Source organism: Lycium barbarum, chromosome 8 (assembly GCF_019175385.1).
Source record: "Lycium barbarum isolate Lr01 chromosome 8, ASM1917538v2, whole genome shotgun sequence".
In the NCBI taxonomy this organism is placed as follows: domain Eukaryota; kingdom Viridiplantae; phylum Streptophyta; class Magnoliopsida; order Solanales; family Solanaceae; genus Lycium; species Lycium barbarum.
Window position 1 is genome coordinate 114,799,572 of NC_083344.1, and position 20,401 is coordinate 114,819,972.

The following is a 20,401-nucleotide window of genomic DNA, read 5'->3' on the forward strand; positions in this document are numbered from 1 at the left end:
TACTAAGGGCGGAGCTAGAAGCCAATGCACGAGTTGGATCAAACCAGTAATTTTAGTTCAAATTTTGTATTTGTATTAAGACATTGAATAGATATGTACAAAAATTAAAGTTAGAACCCTGTTGCTAAAACTTGATATTGCTATTCTTGAACTCATAACGTTCAAACTCTAGCTCCGTCTCTATCTATTAGAACGACACTTTATATTTTAATATTCAATTATGGAAGATTATTCAGCAAATCAATTAACTTTGCATATTGATTCAACGTGTGTTACCCAACCCCCCCCCCCCCCCCCCCAAAAAAAAAAAAAAAAGGATGTCTACGACAACTCATGCACTTTGCATTTGTTGTTGGTTTACAGGGGGGAAAAATTACTAACGAAGGATCATTTCAAGTCTGTTTAGACTTTAGCATTACATTTTTGGGGCTACAAATATGCAAAAAGTAGCTGATTCCAAGTATCAGGAACTCCAGGCAAGCACCAATGTAGGCAATCTGCAAAATGCAATGGATCTGCTCTTTGCTCATCCGTTAACAATTTGCCTTGCAATTCACCATAAATCGACGTATGCGCATCGATTCTATACTCAGATAGTTGTGTTATATTAAGGACAGTAACAGGAACTTTCATCCTGCCCATAACACTAGCAACAACCTTCATCATATCTTTGTTTGAACCAGTTCCCCAGTGACCCTTCTTCGTCACTGGTCTCGTCTCGTTGAAGCACCTTATCCCGTTTACGTTCCCCCATTCTTTATTCCTGAATAAATGAGCAGCAAAAGATTCAATGAGTTTTAGTTCAATAAGATTGTAACGCGATTTATTAAGAAATTGAATGTGTTTATTTGGCATAATAACTTACTTTTGGTGTGAAGGGGACATTGTAGTGAAAAAAACCCGTGTTTTTTGGGGATCAATTGTTGAATCAATCCAATTTGCCCATGTCCTTAATGCTACTCTGTAAGAAGTTGCTGTATCTAATTCTTCATAACCTTCTTCTCCGTTTTCGAATTCGCCCCATCTGCATTTTTTATCGCTTTAAAACATATGCAATGCCAAGTAGAAATTCTTCATACCAAAGAAGGTTTGATTAAATATCATTCACCTGAAAATTATACTGTACATATAATTGGTTTTTTTCTTATGTATATAAATAAGTTGTCGAGCCCCTGACGCAATGAAAACTTTTAGTTTGGTGGTAAGGGTGGCTCAAAACGCTTTAGGTTGTAGTTTCAAATTCTAGTTGTGATATTCAATTTTTTCTTTAATCCCCTTGTTAGAATTTCTGACTCTGCCGTTATAATAGCAGACTGAAAGTGTTGCTTGCGTATTCGATTGACACTGTAACTTTTTCTCAAACCCTCTATATGCATTGAAATAATCACTAAATATCTATAAATATTTGAATGTGAACTCAGTTATTATTATATATTAACTTGAGGTTTCTGTCGGAATCATAAACTTTATATTCTAGATTCGCGTCTAGTTAATTGTATAAAGTGAAGAACTTACAGTGCCTTGGTCTTGAGTCCACTCATCCACCAAACATAAGTATTGAAAACAAGGAAGTCTGCTCCTAACCAATGTTTGGCACGCTGGGAAATTGAGTCCACTTTAATGATTCTTTGATTGGGATCACTTTTAATAGGAATATCTGTATTAGACTCCACCAAGAATGGTGCCCAATAGAACTCAATGGTTGCATCATACTCCTGGCAAATAAGTGCAAACCAGATTTTTCCAACTTCAATCCCTTAGTTTTTAAAGAAAATTCTTGAACAAGACCAGATTTTTATGTTTGAGTTATATGGTGAATTACCTTAGCTTTGAATACAGAATGAACGCGCCCTCGTTTCATAGATTTTTTGCCTTTTGGGATTACAGATTCAACTAAACAAATAAAAGATTCCCATTGATTTCTCTGTATTGAATCCCCTACAAACATTAGTCTCTTTCCTCGAAGCTTTCTGAGAGCGATCTCAGGATTGAACCTGAATTTTTAGTCATTGCAATATGGTAAGTTGATACAAGAACCAAGAATTTATCATACTATTTTTTTCATCTTGCAATATGGTAATTTCCATAATGAAACAGAGAATTGAAAATCACATTTTTAAGTAACATGCTAACCTTGGCAACATGCAGTCATCAGGCTCCCATTCCCAGTGAAGATAATATGAATCATTTCGGCCATTCTTAATACAAGAATATTGTTTGTCAATATAAGGACAAGTCCTGTCTGAATACAATGGCTTAATTGAAGAATTGAAGACCCATTTCCCATGATTGACGCTGCATTCATCAGGATCAAAATCATTTGTATCTTCTGCTAGATTGTCTATTGAATCGCTCTCCAATTCTCTGTCATCTATTAAGCCAAGAAACCAAAAAAAAAAAAAAAAAATCAGCACGACCAAAAAAAAAAAAAAAAAAACGTGAGCAATTGGGATCAAAATTAATCAACTAGCTAGTACACCTGCTCTTTTGGGACAAGGCTTAAGCCTCGAAATATAGCCCGAAGAAATAGTACTGACCCTCTCAGTGTACAAGAGAAAAATGAAGGCTAAGAAGGTGCAGATGATGGTTGTGATTATGGGCAAAGAGAGTTTTCTTCTGGCAGATTTTGTCCATCCCATGGTGAAAGGATGGATGTGAACTAATTCACAATGGAGAAGTTTAACTGCAACATGAAGCAAGGCTAAGTGATTGGAAGGCTTAAAAGTAAACAGAGAAGCTTTTGGAGGACAATATTTTTTTTTTTGCGGGGGGGGTGGGGTTCATAGTCGGAGTGAAGTGGAAGTCATGCATGGTTGGTGCACAATATTTGTATAGCCAGTTCGAAATGGCAAAATTTGAGCTTTTTCATGAATTACACTCCCTTGCGGGCCTTTTTTGATCCTGCATGAATACCTACCACTTTGTGTATCAAGCTGTCCTTTTTTTTCTAGACATTACAAATGACTTGTGAAAAAAGATTAAGAGGGTGTTTGGATTGACTTATTTTAAGTGTTTTTTGACTTTTAAGTTCTTTTTTACTTTTTGAGGTGTTTGAGTGAGATAAAGTATTTTTAAACATTTATTTTGAGGCTAAAAAGATATAAAAATAAGTCAAAAGTCAAAAGTTGGATAAAACCAACTTATAGCTTTTAACTTTTAGCTTGTAAACCACTTTTAAAAAGTCAATCCAAACAACCTCTAAACAGTAGGTGGGGATGGTTTTCTGCAGAGCATGTATATTTTAGCTCTCTTTTCATCATCCCATATTCATATCTCATGACTTGCATTTGCAGTAACTAACAGAATGGCGTATCTTTCTGATACAGCAGGTTCAACATATCAATCAAACAATTCAATGGTATGGGGTCCATGACATATGTATTAGAGTTTAATCCTTTACACTAACAGTATATGAGCTATCTGAAATATTAAAAAATAACTACAGATAACCGTTCATAATATAAGTGGGATTGAATAACCTAAAACTAATTCAATTATATAGGACTGTCTCCCCATTGTCAGCTTAACACATAGAATATATGTACCAAGGTATCTTACGACATTTTAAACCTAACTAATGTACCAGTAATTTCAACAAATAATCGTAGCAGTGATTTGATTATTTATAACTATAATCATTTTCAAGAAGTATGCCTCTTTATCCTTAAACTTTTCAACTATAATTCAGTGTTATCTTTTGAGTGTAATCATAAGTTCCACTGTTGATTGCTAAATAATGTTGGTTACTTTACTTGTTTAGGCCATTATATTTGTACCTAATTAGCTAGTGATTTGCTAAAGAGAGACGAGAAGATTTGTCAAAAAAGGCCGCTTCTAAGTTTTTATTGGCATTGTGGCTGCTCATTTTCTTTTTCAATTATTTTTCGATATTGGGGTTTAGAAAAATGGGAATAGGGTACTTTTCATAATTTTAAAAACATTAAAAGTTTTAAGTTATACACTTAAGTCCAGTTGACTTCTAATAAAATACACAAACACTCTTTCTCTCTCATCCGTACCTTTCTCTTCTTTATTTCTCTTTCTAGCTTGGAATTCTCAAACTTCCACCTCTCCCCCCAAGCTCCAACACGCCTTGATTGTCGTAAACAGGTAATTTCTTTAACTCTATAACTCCATCGGAGCATTTTGAACTCCATATTGCCCTGAAATTTTATATTTTTTTTCGATCTTGATAAAAAACTGGATTCATAAAGATCTGTTTTTTTTTTTTCAAAACCTTTGTTGTTTTTCCTCTTTTTTTTCATCGAAATGTGTGTTATTTATGCTTATTTTGCTTGTTTCGATCTTTATTTTTCTATTTTTGCCTTTTGAAATTATATATAGTCTATTAATAGACTTTTGGTCGATTATTGTTATATGGTGGTTGATCAACGTCTCTATTGTTTGTATATAGATCGTATAAATGCCTAGGTGTAAAGGCAGAGGAGGAAAAATACTCCCCCATTCTTGTGCAATGGTTGAAACTCGTTCTAATGCGAATCGTAAGGATAAAAATAGAAGAGGTGAAGAACTCAGCCGAGATAGAAAAAGAAAAAGAAGTGCAGAAGCTAAGAGTGCGTCCCACTCAGACCCCATTGATGAGTGTAGTGTTGATAGAGATAGAGCTAATAGTAGAGTTGAGAGTGTATTTGGGGATGGTTCAAAACACTCTAGTGCTGCTGAAGATGTTGATCATTTGTCCTTACCATATTATGCAAAGACAATTAACGTTGAAAAGTATAGTTTGATCAATTGGCTGGATGATTATGAAACTTTTGCAGGAAAAGTTTCTGTTAGGAGCAGGCTGTCGTTGTTAGTTGAATTTAACAATGTATTGAGAGATCAAAAACTAAGGAAAATGTGGAAGCGTTCCTGTTTTGGTCGCTTTAGAAGGCTGTCAAAATTCTTCATCAATTTCTACGGATGGATGATCCACTATATGCTTCTTCGCCATGTGGTCCAGAAAAAGAAGCGTGAAATGTGGTTCCTCGTGAACGACAAGCCTGCGTGTTTTGGATTTAAGGAGTTTGCGTTGATCACCGGTTTAAATTGTGGATCTTATCCCTCTCAATCTAGATAGGACTGGGCAATTAAGAAAGGGGCAGAATTCTATGCAAAGGTTACTCGAAAGAAGAAGATTACATCAGACAAGCTATTGTTGGTGAAAATTTCAGCAAACCTCCTAGAAATGGAAGTGACTAAGGCAGTCACAAGGTACTCTCTTTCACCCCTCAATATTGAGTTTAGCGACTCCGCAATGTTTGTGGTCAGCACATCGTACCTATTTGCTAGAAAATATACCCTGCACCACTTGTCAAATCCAATATCAAACTCGAGGCAATTAGCAGCTTTGGGGCATTTATTCCTTAATTGCTGAAAATGTTCATTGAACTCCTGGTAACCATATGCCTTTGTTGCATCATAGTACACATGAAGAGAATCTCCACATTGGAAATTTTTTCGAAGGTTATCATCAAGATGCTTCATGCATAGTCCATGATGAGCATGCTAAAAAATTCTGGAAACACCGTTGGCTATGCTCTTGTGCCTATCAGAGATGATGCACAAGTCTAGTTCATCAGCGATTATATACCTCAGCTGCTCAAAGAAGTAGGTCCAGGATTCATCACACTCCTTGTTCGCCACGCAAAAAGTAATTGGATAGATATGGTTCTCAGTATCCTGTGCGACGGTGGACAACAACACACCCTCATACTTATCATATAAACATGTGCCATCAACGGCAATAACCTTTCGCATGTGTTTATATCCTCGGATGCAAGCTCCGTAAGCTACGAAGTAATATTTGAACCTGTCCGCATCATCAAGACTAATGCAAATTCTGGAGCCTGGATTTAGATTTTCAGCTATCATACCTGCCTTTCAACACTCAAAATAGCTTGGTTTACAATGGAACTCCCTGAAAACCGTCCTCTGAATTTCCTTTGTCGTTGGCCCTTTGTTGTCAATATAGTCATTCATCAAGACTGATGCAAGGACAACTGTCGAGGCATGCTTATGAGTGCTCGTAACGTGTTCAACCCCGCAAGTGTGATCACCAATGTACTTGTAAATGCAAAACCTATCCGAGTTGTCGTACTTATTGGCCCGCATCATCCAACCACAATCAGAAGAGGTGCATTCCACCTTATAATATTTGTTGTTACTCTTGTTGGTTTAAAACAAAATGGGGTCTTTATTGCAGCTTTCTTCAATAAAACCTTTAAATACTCTTTATTCTCAAATGTTTGCCCACAGTAAAAACCAGTTCCATCACTGAAGTTGTGGTTGCTTTGTGAACCACTTGGTGGCTGCCCATCACCCCCATCATTTCCATCACACTCTTCGTCATCACTATCAGGATCATCCATATCCATAAAATGATCACATATGCCCTCATGTTGCATTGAAGCTTCATCGGCTGGTGGCTGTGGCAATGGTAGGTCTGTGGGTGGGGGTGGTGCTGCTGATGTAGAACCAACTTGAGGCCTCTCAACAACATTTATTCTTAAAACAGGCCTAGAACCATCAGCAGCAACATCAAGCATGTACAATACTATCTGCCTATCATTCGTTATGAAGGAAGGATGAGTTTTTCCCCTAATGGGCAAAGCATTAATCATATAACTAATGCGCAAGTCGCTAGACTCACAATTTAACTCCCCGCTTTCCATTACGCTTGTGACCAAGTCATTATACGTACCATTGCGACGCACGACAATCGGTACTGCTGGCAGAATTCCAATTCCAACATTTTGGGGCTCCTCTCATTCACCCATGTAATCACCACCTACTATAATATATTCTGCAATCGACGCCATAATAAAATATATAATAGACTATGACTTTGGTCTATGCTTGGTCGATGACTCGTTGATGACTGTGGTCTATTACTGACTGGGGAGCTGTACCAGATACATGATCAAAAAGAGTAGAGATAAAGCTCTTACCAGTTGCGAACTGAGGTATTTGAATGGAGAAGTGACGGAATGTCGGAATGAGGCCGGAATTTTTGCCGAAAAAGTGAGCTTTTACAACAATGAGGAAAACTCCTTCTCAACGATTTCTACTAGATTTTACTTACAATGGCTGAACTATGGAAGCTTGCCGTCGTGGGAGACTGATTATCTGGTGAAAAGCCAAAATTTTCGCCAGAAAAATGGTCAGAAAAAAGCAAAAAATGGGAGCTTTTGGAGGGAAATATTTTGTTTTTATTTCTATTCTAGCTAATAAAAATGTTAGGACTGAGGGGACCAAAGTGTAGTTTTTAAAACTTTAGGGCTGAGATTTGACACAACAGTTTTCTGACGTGTTGACATCATAAATGGTGGCTAAAGCACTAAATTCTGAATGCTTATGGCCTTTTGGCGAAATAAGTTTCCAAAATGACCTTTTGGCCAACTCCCCCAAGAGAGACGTTCATAATAAGGTAACCTTTTCTTTTTGTGTACACTAAACCATTCTCATTATATTGACCTCTCTTGTCTAATTAACCATGATAATGAAATAGGCTTCTACTAAAACTGCAATTATTCAACAGAACCAAACACTTTTCTCTCCGATATGGACACTACAACCAAAGCAATGGTGCCACAGCCTAGTTCGCCGATCTTAATCTTCTAAACTTTAATTTTGCATATTTGTATTTTCTCTTTTTACGCCCTTTTTGGTGATTTCTTTCGGACAATTCTGACAGTGATAAAGGCCTAGTGACCGATAAAAATTTATCCGCGCGCGATATTTACTCTAAATCATATTAATTTTCTACTGTTAAGTAACAAATTAAGGTGCGAACATGTCTTAAATAACTATTAATGTAGTGATAAATATGTATATAAAGGCATGTATCATGTACTCATTGAGTTGATGGAAATATCGAGTGTGGATACAATGACCATAATGTTTTTTTCTTAAATGAAATCTTTCTTGTAGAGATGTTTCGACCGGGGACCAAGTTCTTGGATGGTTAAGAATTCTTCTATTTTTGGCTAAACTGACACCGACTAACTCGGAATTGAATATGAATTCCTTTTAACTCTTGCCACATGTCTGCACCCCTATACATTTATTACCAATACAACCACGAGATTTTTTTTTTAAAATGTAAAACATTTTCTTTCAAACGAACCTCACCTATCGTTTTCTGTATTACGAGAAATTCTGGTACTCCTTATTTTCATTGGTTTTTTTTTTTTTAAACACCCCCCCCCCCCCCCCCAGGAGCTCCCTCCTTTGCTCCCTTGGTGACTCGAACTTGCAACCTTCGGGTTGAAAGTGGAGGGCGCTTATTTTCATTGTAAGCTGCAAAGTATCAATTTTTTTAATTTTTTTTTAATCAATCTATTCTTTTCCCTTTTAAAAGAAATTTCTCAAAAGTCGTCTCTCGGAAGTGATTGGAAAAATCAATTAACCCCGTCGCTTTTTCCGAACTATTAGCTATCCCTTATTGAGCAAAATATAATTAAGAATGATACGTTAAGCAATTTCAGTTCAATAAAAATGCTTTAATTGAGTTAAATTCCGCCGTCACCAACATTCCAAGGTTAGGATACTGTAATAAAGGAAATAGCTATAAATTATAATCCTATTTTAATTTAATCTTGAATTTCTTTTTTTGCTACGTATTAATACCTTGTAGATATTTCTATATTTTATGACAGGGCTTTAGATGGAGACCCCTTTAAATGTGCTTATCCAGTTATCCTTACGTTATTGCCTGCCTAGGGACCACTACTTTATCTGGTTGGTTTTTTAAATCTCATGGAATTAAATTGTTCACTTATAAAATTATGTTTTCTAATTTAATTGAGTTCCGGCGGATTTTTGAAAGAAATGAAAATGGAAAAAAGAGTAAAAAAACAAAAACAAATAAACTAACTAATAGCGAAAGAAAAATGAGCCAGGAAAAAGAAAAAAAAGGTAAAGAATTATATTTACTTCTGAACTGTGAGAAATAGTCTACATTTGTGATTGACTAACAATTGGGTTCATCCATGTATTAGAGTCTAGAGACTAATTAGACTAGTGTGCAGCATGAAGAATATATTAAAGTCCTATCTTTTACAAAGTCCCTCTGATTTTTTGGGATTTAAAAAAAAAGAATTTTGAATTTTATAATTTTAAATTAAAGATATGTGTAATGTATAAAAATGTCTTTTGAATTCGCGGTCTTAAATATGTGATGTAGGATATTGATTGTAAAGACTTACTAAATAACGAAAGTTATATTTTCTTTTGAAACATGCTAAAAAGAAAAGTAAGGGAAACAAAAACTAGTAGTGATAGGATTTTTTTTTTTCCTTTAACATAACATTAGTTGTTGTAAGAAAATAATTGTGTCTTATTTAACCATTCCACATTGGTTCCAAACGATCCAATCTTGAGATCAATCATTACAGCGTTGCTTGACGCAAGTTTTCCATAACCCACTTTGATTATCTATTAAGACTCATCAAATTATCCCAAAAGCCCCATTTCCAAATTTGATATTCCAACAAATGGAAGTTGAAGCAAATTCAACAGAGCATTTCAAGTTGTCTAGCCAATTGGAATTACATGAATTAAGGGGTAATCAACCTATGTTAATTACTAGTTTTGGACATATAAATATTTTTTATGTTTATCAAACACATAAATAAATAAAAAAAATACTTATAAACAAGGTAAAAGGTTATATTTTGCTCATAAATTATAAAAAAGATTATTTTTGTCATTCTATACTTTGGCTCATAGACGTCCCTATCACTGTAAAATAGCGTAGTTTTGCCCTTATTGACACACCAAAAAGAATTAGATACCATTTTTTTTTGAAACCTTAGCAAACTCGCAATCGCTATTCTTCGAATGTGCGTTAGTAATTTGCTCTCTATCCAATAACCCGCAAATCACACGAGAAATATAAATCACACTAGTTAAGCGTGATATGACAAGCTCTGACTGAGAAGACAGTTGGTGAGGAGAAATCCATCACATATCTCTCATGTGAAAGCTACTCATCCAATCAACTCAACCAAACCTAGCGGTTAATGTGCACCATGTATTCCCTTACAAAGTCCCTATTTTTTGGTTAAACTTAATAGTAAAAGATAAAAGTAACAGAAACATTTGTTTTCTTTTTTTAGGAAAAAATAATTTTCTCTAATTTAACCATTCCACGTTGGTTCCAGACAATCCAGTCTTGAGATCAATCATTGAGCAAATCATTACAAGCGTTTCTTAACGCAAGTTTTTCCAATAGCCCCTCTTTGATTATCTGTTAAGACTCATCAATCAATTCTCCCGAAATCCTCCTTTCCAAATTTGATATTCCAACAAATGGAAATTGAAGCAAATTCAACAGAACATTTCAAGTTATGTAGCCAATTGGAATTACAGGAATTTGCAGATAAATTTGTTATTATATCATTGGAATCTCCCACTGAAGGATTCTCCATTAGCCGCTTTGATGGCAACATCGAGAAACTCAACGGTGAATTGCAGTTTAACTACTTTTATTTTAATTTTCTGGTGTTTTTAATTAGTTTCTAAGGGGTCGTTTGGTTTGAAGACAAGTTATGCTGGGATTAGTTATGTTGAGATTTGAGATTTGTTATACTGGATTTGGTTATGGTGGGATTAGTTCTGCTGAAATTAGTTACGGTGGTATTAGTTATGTTGGGATTATTTTTTATTGTCCGTTTAGTTTATTGTATTAAAAATAACATACATTTCATACTCCCTCTGTTCACTTTTACTTGTCCATTTTTTCAAAATTAAATTTTCACTTTTACTTGTTACTTTTAGCATATCAATACAAGACAAGATAATTTTTTTTTTCTGTTTTACTCATAGTATTAAATACTCACTTCAAATCATTTTTCAAATACAATAAAAATATGCACCAATTAATATAGGTATATTGGTAAATTATGCACTTCATTTATTATTTCGTAAGAGGTGTGCATAGCCAAAAGTGGATAAGTAAAAGTGAACGGAGGGAGTAATTTTAAAACAAAAGTTGTTTGTTTACAAAAATACCCTCCACCCTATTTTCTTATTAAAAAAAAAGTTTTAGGGACCTCAGGGGTAATTTTGTCATTTTCATTATTTTATCCAGCGATAACTAATTCTAAATCTGGTACTATCATTAACTTATCCCGGTACTATTTCTAATCCTGGTATAACTTATCCCAGGATTAGTAACCAGACAAGGGATGAGGCAGTACTGAATTTTTATCCCAAGACTATTTATGCTTGTCCGCATACCAGACTACCCCTAAATGTTTAAACTTAATTGGTTTCCAGAATTAGATGCTTTAAGTTGACCTATGTATTCTTTTCGGGACGAATGGAGTGAAAAATATTGAGATATTTGAGGTTTGAAATTAAGGTGGGCTCTTTTGCTCTTGCTTTTTTTTCAGGTGATATGAGCTTTGGAAATCCTTCAAAAGTCTCTACAATATATGGAGTTGCTGGAACAATTAGGTTGTTGGCAGGTAATATACTGAAATGAATCTTTATTATATACTTGCTTGTGAGTGAATCAATGGAACTCAAGTAATTTGAATGCTATGAGTGAGTTGAAGGTAGTTGATACACATGAATTGGCTTGTAAATTGTAGATGCTGTGAATATTGAGTTTTGCTTTAGCAAACAGTTCTAGAGTTGCAAAGATTCCATCCTTTTTTTCTTTAAAATTTGATGAAGTGTAAATAGCTGGAGGCAGTAGACATTTCACTATCAACCAACTACATCTTAATTCCCAGTAGTTAGAGGGTCGGCTATATGAATCCACTACAACTCTCTTTCTTTATTTGGGCTTCACACTGGATATGCTTCGCTAAGCTCACATAGGAAGAGTTCAATAGATACTTAACTGGAGGCGGAAATTGATGTGTTTGGGCGTTATTACTTTACATATCAGCAGTTAAATATCCCTAATAACTTCAAATAACTCAATATTATTTCTCCTTATAGTGCAGCAACCAACAAAAATCTACACATAGTATTACATAACATCAACTATTAATAGTATTTCCTTTTCTAAATTAAGTTTCTTTTGCTGATTCATCTATTTACATTCAGACATATACTGATTAGTACTTCCTACAAAAGTAAAGTAGATGAACACAAAAGTCCTTTGCTATTTTGTGTTAATTTAAAAATTATCTTCAGAAAAGAATGGTATATTTTGATTAAATAAGGTTAAAGTATTCATAAAAGTGGTATAAAATATTGAACTAATAATAAGTGCTAAAACCCCATGGTGCAAGATGAAGCTATATCACAATTTGCAAAGGATTTAACATTTCATGTTTATTCTACTTCAGGTTTTTTCGGTTTCAGTTTCCTTTATTTTCCTCTTAAGTGTTTTATGTCTGCATTTAACCTTTTCCCTCTTATTGTTCCCGCCTTCTTTTGGGCTTTAGTTCCTTTATTGGCTGTTTTTTGTTTGACCTATATTCTGAAGCCATAGTACTCTCCTTTGTTGTCCAACACTTTGTAGTCAAATCTGCACCTTTGCGCTACCTCAGTTACAAAATTTAGCTCAAGTAGCGAGAATTGTCCAAGACCATACGAGGAGACTATAGCTTACAAACTTAATGATTTAACAATTAGGTTTCCGGCAGGAAATTACTCAAATGTACGATGTTATTACTCTAGAGCATTGAACTTTATAGAACCTTTTTTGTAATTTCTAAGTATGTAAAAACTTAAAGAATTCAGTCTGAAAGTTAGATGTGTTGACGTTTTGAGTCCCAACTCTGCCATTCTTTTTGGAATTGAAATAGTTGCATCATCTATGTGGTTGAACCAGCGCAACTCCTGTAATTTGAATATAGTGATGCCTAAGTTGTGTTAAGCAATGAACCTTGGGCCTAAGTCAACCCCAAAAGCTAACTCATGAGGTGAGAGTTGTTAACCCATTCCCTCAATCAATGCGGAACAACCTAACAACCCCCCCCACGCCCAGACCTGCCAACTGGAGTAGGGACAATAATTTGAGGGCCTAACATCGGCACACACAATAACAGGAATGGACCTGACTCTACTACCATATTAGGAAAATGGACCTTGGTCCTGACTTAACCCCAAAAGATAGCTCATGGGGTGAGGATTGTCCAAAATCATATAAGGAGACAAACAATCCATTCCTCAACCAATTCGGGACAACTTAACAAGTTGAAAGTAGTTGATAAATGGGATATAGTGTAAACTTGTAGACGGTTTGAATAATGGAAATTGCTTTAGCAAACAATTCTAAACTTGCTAAAATCCAATCTTTTTCAATTTTCTTTTTGAAGTTGTTGATGCGTAAATAGCTGGGGGCAGTATATACTTCACTATCTGGTGAAAATGTGATCAGGCCAGTTCTTTGCATGTCAGCAGTTAAATATCCTTAAGAACTTCGAATAACCCATCTTCTTCTGATGGAGCAACCTGCGTAAATCTACACATAGTATCTCCTAGCATCACTTGCATTTCCTTTTTAAATTAAGTTGCTTTTGCTGATGGTTTATTTGGATTCATGGCACAGATGGATACCAAACGAAAGTACTAGAAGTCCTTAGCTACTTCCTTTTGTTCTGAAAAACAGTTGCACATTGAATAACATTGAGTTAAATATTCACAAACATGGTCATAAATATTTAGTTACTCTATCAAGTGTATATAGTTGGTGAAGCAACTTATTGTGAAAGATCAAGCCAATTTACAACTCTTAAGGGATTCCCTCTTTCCTAGGTTCCATTTCTCCTTTATTTTTCCCTAACATTTCATGTCTGCATTGATGTGAAGCTTCTGACTTGCCACCACTTTTTGGGCTTTAATTCCTTTTACTAGCTGTTGTTTTGCTTGTCCAATATATCTGAGACTATAGTACTTCCCTTTGCTGTCAAACCGTTTATCATATTTTTGGTTATGTATGCACAATTGTTTACAGCAATGCTGGGATCCGATCCATATTTATATCTGTATCCATAAAAGGTAAGGTTGTTAATCTAGCTGTTTTAGGTCTTCCTTGAATGTCAACTTAATTAGATTTGGTTGTCAACTGTGGGAATGTTTAGGAATAAAAAAAGGATAATATCATAATTTAACTCAATTTCTGTCAAGATTTATTTACATTCTGCTAATTTCTTCTTTTGTAGGATCACATATATTGTTAATAACTTCCCGCAAAGAAGTGGGAAACTATCTTGGTTTTCCTGTTTTTCGTGTGATGTCCATGAAGTTTCTTTCCTGCAACGAGGCCTCAAGGCATCTAACACGGCAAGAAGTATGGTTCTCATATCATAATATCCAAACTTAAAATACCTTTCTTTGAATAATGTTTGTCTTTTACACTTTTCCCTTTTCTCTTTTACTTTTCTTGCGCTGGCAGAAAATAGATGAAGCTCTTTTCCTTTTTCTCTTTTGTTTTTATTGTGCCAGCAGAAAAAAGATGAAGCTTACTTCATGAATTTGTTGAGAATAGTGGAATCAACTCCAGGCTTGTATTATTCCTATGAAACAGATATAACAGTGAAGTATGTTCAAGCTGTGTTATTACCCCTATTTTTGTTCAGTCGTTTCCTTGACTTTGCGCATTGGCAATTCTTTTAGTATCAAGAAATCTAAATATATTTACCAGCTTGCAGAGAAGACACAATTTGGCAAAAGGGTGGATGAGTAAACCAGTTTGGAAACAGGTTTGTCTACTAACTATTTTGGAACTGTTTCATAACATTGAATTTGTAGAATGTTATGATATTATTGCTTCCAACTGGCATGTGAACACATATTCTGGCCGCTGCAAGTTTTCTGGACCTACTTATGAAGGATTCACACTGATAGAAATTGCTTAGTGTGTTAAATTGAGTGCCAAAACCATGGATGAGAGAAAGGAAAATAGACTTCAGTGACTATTCCGACAATTGACGCTGCTTGCATGCACACCTCACATGATATGTTTCACTGTATCAAAATTGTTTTATGAAGCACTTGGGATTTTTTTTTTATGTGTTACGTATGAAATACAAATCATTACATTCAATTCCGCATGGAGGTAATGGAAGGTTAAAGCTACTATGATTCGCTGTTAGATTTCTTATCTAATCCCAGAGATCATTGTTTTCGGTTGATAGTTGGAGGTTGCTGAAGGTTAAGGCTCAATTAACTCTATGGGCGAATAAATGTTGAATCAGGCTATTGTGTCTGCCGTTTCGTCGCTTATGGTTGTCACATTTTGATTGAAGTCAGTGACCGAGAACCGTTTAAGGTGTACTTGATGATGTTAATGTCATTGCCCATATATTTTCATCCTGTTATATCTCTTAATCTTATGAGCCTCTTAAATGTTTGAAAGTGAGAGCTTTAAGAGCTTTCTGCTGTGCCATTAACAATTACTTGCAAGCATGGAGATTCACATTTGTTTTCTGTTGGAGTAAAATATGTTGAGTGTCACCTTATCGGATCAATTGTTTTCCATGGTTACCAAAGCAGTCCAAATCTTCTTGCCAAAAGTACTCTCTCCTGTGATCGAGCCTTAACTCACGAAGAAGTGTTACTTATTATGGTCACAATACCAACCAGAAGATGTCTTTGTGCATGTGATCTCACAGGATGCTAGCCTACTGCTATACCAAAAGCTTAATTGGGTTCTCATATTTGACCACGCTACCACGTTTAGTTGTCATATGTCATGGTGGACTTGTTTCACCTGTCAAACTGATGTAGATGTGGGACAAAATATTGCCATGTCATATTGAACTACTCTGTCCGGTGTTTTGCTTCCCTACAAAGACTCTTCTTGCTACATGTTCCGGATCGACGATAAATACCAAATAGAATTATACATTTTTTGGCATCATCCTGGTTAACAACTATGTTCCTATCACCTTTATGCACCAGCATCATAATGTTTTTCACTAATGTATGAAATTTGTGTAGAGTTGTTTCTTCTTGATTATTTTGGTTTTTGGCTTAATTTCAGGCTGACCCACGATTTGTTTGGAACAAAAATCTGTTGGAGGACCTGATTGAAAACAAGGTTTGTTAAAGACCTGTGTTTATACATTTCTTTTGATCAATAAGTGCCTTTTCATTTAACAAATTAAAATAATTCGATTGATTATCAGTGAGATTATTAAAAATCAGATGTATTGGACTCTGATATGTAGCTTGTCTAAAATCGTCTTTCATTTTTTCTTTGTTGGTGCAGCTTGATGGCTTCATCGTTCCTCTGTTGCAAGGAAATATCCTGAAATTCTTGTCCCTACTCCCATGTCTCCCTCTCTTTCCCTCCCTCCCTCCCTTCCTCCACGGGTTTAAGGATATGCAATTCATAAATGCCCAAACTACGTGTGCTTTTGTCAGAAGTACAAATACTTTTTCCTTAACCAGGACATAAGCTTTCAGACAGGACATCTTAAACTCAAAGAGTCACCAGCTACCATAGCATTGATTTCAAGAAGATGCACACGACGCTTGGGTACATAAAGAATCCGTTATCTCTAAAGCATCAAATTTGTTTTCTGAGTTAATATTATTGCATTAATCATGTGGCATTGATTTGGAATCAAAACCCAAATTTATTTTCTAAGTTAATATTATTATACCAAATATAGGAACACGGATGTGGAGAAGAGGGGCTAATCTAGAAGGCGATACTGCTAATTTTATTGAAACTGAGCAGTTGCTGGAGTTTGAAGGTTTCAGGTCTTCTTTTCTGCAAGTATGTTTTCCGAAGCATGATTCTTCAGTTAAATTGCATCTCTATGGTTTCCGCACATTTTATTTGGCAAATAAGGGTTTCTTCCATGTCTAAAAGAGTGTTATAGCTGCTTTTTGGTAGTTCAGCAATGACATATATGAAGTTGTGACTGATGGGCATTGTAACTAAAGTAACTGGTTCTTTTCTTTTGTGTAATTGACTCTCTCTCTCTCTCTCTATATATATATATATATGTGTGTGTGTGTGTGTGTGTATCGCGCACACACATCTTTCTCTCTTATGTGCATGAAAGAACATTAGTCATGTTTATTCTCATCTGATAATTTTCAAGTTGTCTTTAAGTCTCCTCTTTTCTTTGTTGGAAGAATGGTGTATGTCTGAGATGTTACTTTTCTCTAACAAAGAAAAGAGGAAACTTTGACAATTTCAAGGGTCTAAGCATTGAGAAACCATCTCTTCTGCATTTCAGATTCGAGGTTCAATTCCACTCTTGTGGGAGCAAATTGTTGATTTGAGCTATAAACCACGGCTTAATATTATCGATCATGAGGAAACAGTATGTACTTATTCTTGATTATCTTTATTTAAAATCTTCTAGTGTATGAATTATGAGAAATTGCCTTTCCTCGTTCAGCCAAAAGTTGTGGAGCGCCATTTTCATGATCTGTCGCAAAGATACGGGGATGTCATTGCAGTTGACCTGACAGACAAGGTATATAGCTTTTCTGCTGATACTTAAGTCCATTAAGTTGCATTGATGTTGATAATGTGGACAATTCTTTCCAGCATCAACTATGGAGAATGTTTTCGAGTAAGAATATATGTGTATCCATGCACAACTATACATGTATCCATGCTTATTGAGCTTTTTGAATATCTCAGGAAACCAAGCTTTATTTCCTCTTTTCTAATCCGGTTACTATAATCTAACATTATGTTGCTGTCCTAGATATCGCAAAAGTCAAAATCATTACGAATGATGAAATTTTTGTCGAAATAGTAACTATTATTTCATTTCTTAATAGCCAGAATGGTCATATTTCATTTTTTTTTTATGAGATTCCACTTAGTAATTTATCCTAATTTTACTGCTACAGGAGCTAGTTCTGTTAATAATATTTTCACATTTACATTCTCGTTATCTCCTGTTGCAGCAAGGAGATGAGGGTCTATTAAATGCAGCTTATGCAACACAAATCCAAAAGCTTTCAAGTGTGAGGTGACTGACTCTACTAAACCTTTATCTATCTGAGGCTGTAGGATCATGTCCATCCCATAGTTCCATAGTGACTGAAGTCAGAAGGTAGAGAGAACTGGAGAATTTAGTAAGCTACCCTTACTTAATTTTATGATAGTTACCATCACATGGCTGAAGTTAGAAGATTGAGAGAAAGGTGGAAACTAAATAGTTGGCCACAATTACTTCTGATATGGTAGTTATCATCAAAGTCAGTAGACACCTGGTTGAAAGTGTGTTATATAGTTATTTAGTCTCTTTTCCAATCTAATTTCAGCAATTTTGTGCCTACTGAACTGCATTAAGAAACTGAAGTGTTGCCTGCTCAAACTCAAGACTAATTTCTTGATTCTGTTTGCATTGTCTCAGATATGTGTCGTTTGACTTTCATCAGTGTTGTGGGGGCTCAAACTTCGACAACATACAACTTCTATATGATGAGATCTCGGAGGATTTTGAAAAGAAAGGGTAAGAATAAAACTAGAACAACAGCGGCATTGTTTGCCAGGAAAAGATAATTCAATATGACAATGTTTAATGTCCATAATACTGTTTTTCTCGCTAAAATTCACTAATCCAGCTGAGCAGATACTTTCTCATAGACACAGAAGAGAAGATTCTATTAGAGCAGAGAGGAGTTATTAGATCCAACTGCATTGACTGCCTAGATCGGACAAATGTTACTCAGGTCGGAGGAACCACATCTATTCTTTATTCGATGAAACGAGTCCTTGAAATGCTTCAAACACACATAATATTGTTTTTTTATATGGTAATTTCCCTTGCACTTACCCTTTATAATCTGCCATTATCTTTTGCAGAGCTATCTGGCTCGGAAGTCTTTGGATTCTCAACTGCAAAGAGTTGGCGCGCTTTCTTCAAATGAGTGCATATCTATGTTCCCTGAAGATTTTGAAATCTTTAAGACTAGTACGGACTCTGTAAAATTCGTGTCCAATAAAATTCATACATTCATACTGGCCTTCTTTGTTTATTTAGTCTTCATACTCCTATTGCAGTGTGGGTGGAGCAAGGTGATGAAATCAGCCTGGAATATTCTGGAACACATGCTCTAAAACGTGACCTTGTCAAGTAATAGATGAAATATTGGGTTAAAAATATGAATGCAAAAGCATCATTTATCCACTCTAAATTTACTTTGAAAATGCACCAGATATGGAAAACAGACTATGACAGGACTTATTCAAGATGGGATGAGTGCAATTTCAAGATACTTCTTGAACAATTTTCAGGATGGACTTCGTCAGGCATGCTGCAGATATAATCTTAATATTAAAATATCCTCTCTTATTTATTATCTTTACACTGCAAGTGAGATCTCCATATACTTTCCATGCACTTGCAGGATGCGGTGGACCTTATAAGTGGTCGCTATAGTGTTAACAGGGGCAACCCCTCTCCAGTCCAGAATAATGGATTCGAATCACTCAGTGTAAGCAATGACTGTCTCTTGGTATAACCTAGATGATAGCAGGGCTTCTCCATCTTCTATATAATATTGTAGAATCATGAATCTTACTGATCTGCTTTCACAAAGTTAAATCTCTTAGACAATATAATGAAAAAGCATAAATCCATACCAAGTGGTTGCTTACTGACTTGTTGCAGTAATTGAGTCAGGTCATTTTACTTATTTCCTTTTGTAACACATTGTTAGACTGATTATTGATCATATGAACAAATCATTGTTAGACTGATTATTGATCATATGAACAAATCATTGCAGTATCTGCCAGTAGCATCAGCTCTTTTAATTGGAGGATTGACCGTGACCACCATCACGATAAACCAAGGTATCCTTTTCACTTCCATTTTTTAATAGAGCTGAGTGAGATTGATTGGTGGTGTGCAGTATTTACCAAATTCTTATCTTATAGCTTCATATTTCAAGATTCTAATTTAGCATAATCTACTTTGGGCAGCGGGACGAAATACAAATGCCTTTTTGTTCTCTGCACTCTGTGCTGGTGTAACTGCTGGAGTTATGGCAATTGTCAAATCAAATGGAAGGCAAATCTGCTCAAGACCTCGATTGTGTGGACTGCTGTAAGTTTGAGCATCATATTATAGTAGATATCCAGAACCATGAGGCATCTTTGCTTCGTGAACCTGACTGTTATCGAAGCCCTGAATGAAACCTTGCCATCCAAGAATTCGGCAACTTGCAGGCACTGTTGTAAATTATAATAAAACCTCTTAGTAATGGCGAACATGAGTGATAAAATATATTTAATTGTATCAAATTTGCTTCAAGTCCAACTTGTTTGGGTCCAAGGTGTAGTTGTTGTATTGAATTTGACTTAAACAGGGTTGTAAGTTCATATCCCAATAATGTTTACATCCTGATCGAGGGGATTGATGGTTGTAGATCTTTATCCAGTCAAAACCGTGGAAGCAAAGTATTAATTTACAGACATGGCATACGTACAATTAGCAGTAATCACGAGTTT

General features: G+C 35.4%; 2 protein-coding genes across 3 annotated transcripts; one reads left to right on the plus strand and one right to left on the minus strand.

Moving 5' to 3' along the window:
• Positions 1 to 281: 281 nt before the first annotated feature.
• Positions 282 to 2,734, minus strand: LOC132605311 (protein trichome birefringence-like 3). The gene is made up of 6 exons (XM_060318499.1): positions 2,480 to 2,734; positions 2,134 to 2,371; positions 1,823 to 1,994; positions 1,516 to 1,715; positions 866 to 1,024; positions 282 to 763 (listed from the first exon to the last, which is right to left on the minus strand). Exons 1-6 carry the CDS (start codon positions 2,637 to 2,639, stop codon positions 430 to 432), a joined length of 1,263 nt encoding a protein of 420 aa, XP_060174482.1. The 5' UTR covers positions 2,640 to 2,734; the 3' UTR covers positions 282 to 429.
• Positions 2,735 to 9,988: 7,254 nt separating this feature from the next.
• On the plus strand, positions 9,989 to 20,318 carry LOC132606788 (phosphoinositide phosphatase SAC8). Of its 2 annotated transcripts, none has more exons than XM_060320419.1 (20): positions 9,989 to 10,468; positions 11,400 to 11,474; positions 14,130 to 14,257; positions 14,413 to 14,507; positions 14,612 to 14,669; positions 15,953 to 16,009; positions 16,181 to 16,212; positions 16,368 to 16,450; positions 16,587 to 16,693; positions 17,163 to 17,249; positions 17,328 to 17,405; positions 17,848 to 17,912; positions 18,300 to 18,398; positions 18,519 to 18,618; positions 18,752 to 18,860; positions 18,950 to 19,022; positions 19,105 to 19,198; positions 19,297 to 19,383; positions 19,678 to 19,744; positions 19,874 to 20,318. In XM_060320419.1, exons 1-20 carry the CDS (start codon positions 10,315 to 10,317, stop codon positions 19,999 to 20,001), a joined length of 1,776 nt encoding a protein of 591 aa, XP_060176402.1. In that variant the 5' UTR covers positions 9,989 to 10,314; the 3' UTR covers positions 20,002 to 20,318. The 2 variants fall into 2 exon arrangements, with proteins under 2 accessions (XP_060176402.1, XP_060176403.1); XM_060320420.1 differs by having other exon boundaries at positions 9,992 to 10,468; positions 14,416 to 14,507.
• Positions 20,319 to 20,401: the final 83 nt, after the last annotated feature.

Bases quoted from the DNA above. Each gene is read 5' to 3' on its own strand.
- LOC132605311 (XM_060318499.1), bottom strand. From the start codon at position 2,639: ATGGGATGGACAAAATCTGCCAGAAGAAAACTCTCTTTGCCCATAATC. The intron at 2,372-2,479 runs GTGTACTAGCTA...TTGGCTTAATAG, and splicing joins GCCTTGTCCCAAAAGAGCAG to ATGACAGAGAATTGGAGAGC. The intron at 1,025-1,515 runs GTAAGTTCTTCA...TAAAAAATGCAG, and splicing joins GGACTCAAGACCAAGGCACT to ATGGGGCGAATTCGAAAACG.
- LOC132606788 (XM_060320419.1), top strand. From the start codon at position 10,315: ATGGAAATTGAAGCAAATTCAACAGAACATTTCAAGTTATGTAGCCAA. The intron at 14,670-15,952 runs GTTTGTCTACTA...GCTTAATTTCAG, and splicing joins GTAAACCAGTTTGGAAACAG to GCTGACCCACGATTTGTTTG. The intron at 17,250-17,327 runs GTATGTACTTAT...TTCCTCGTTCAG, and splicing joins TTATCGATCATGAGGAAACA to CCAAAAGTTGTGGAGCGCCA.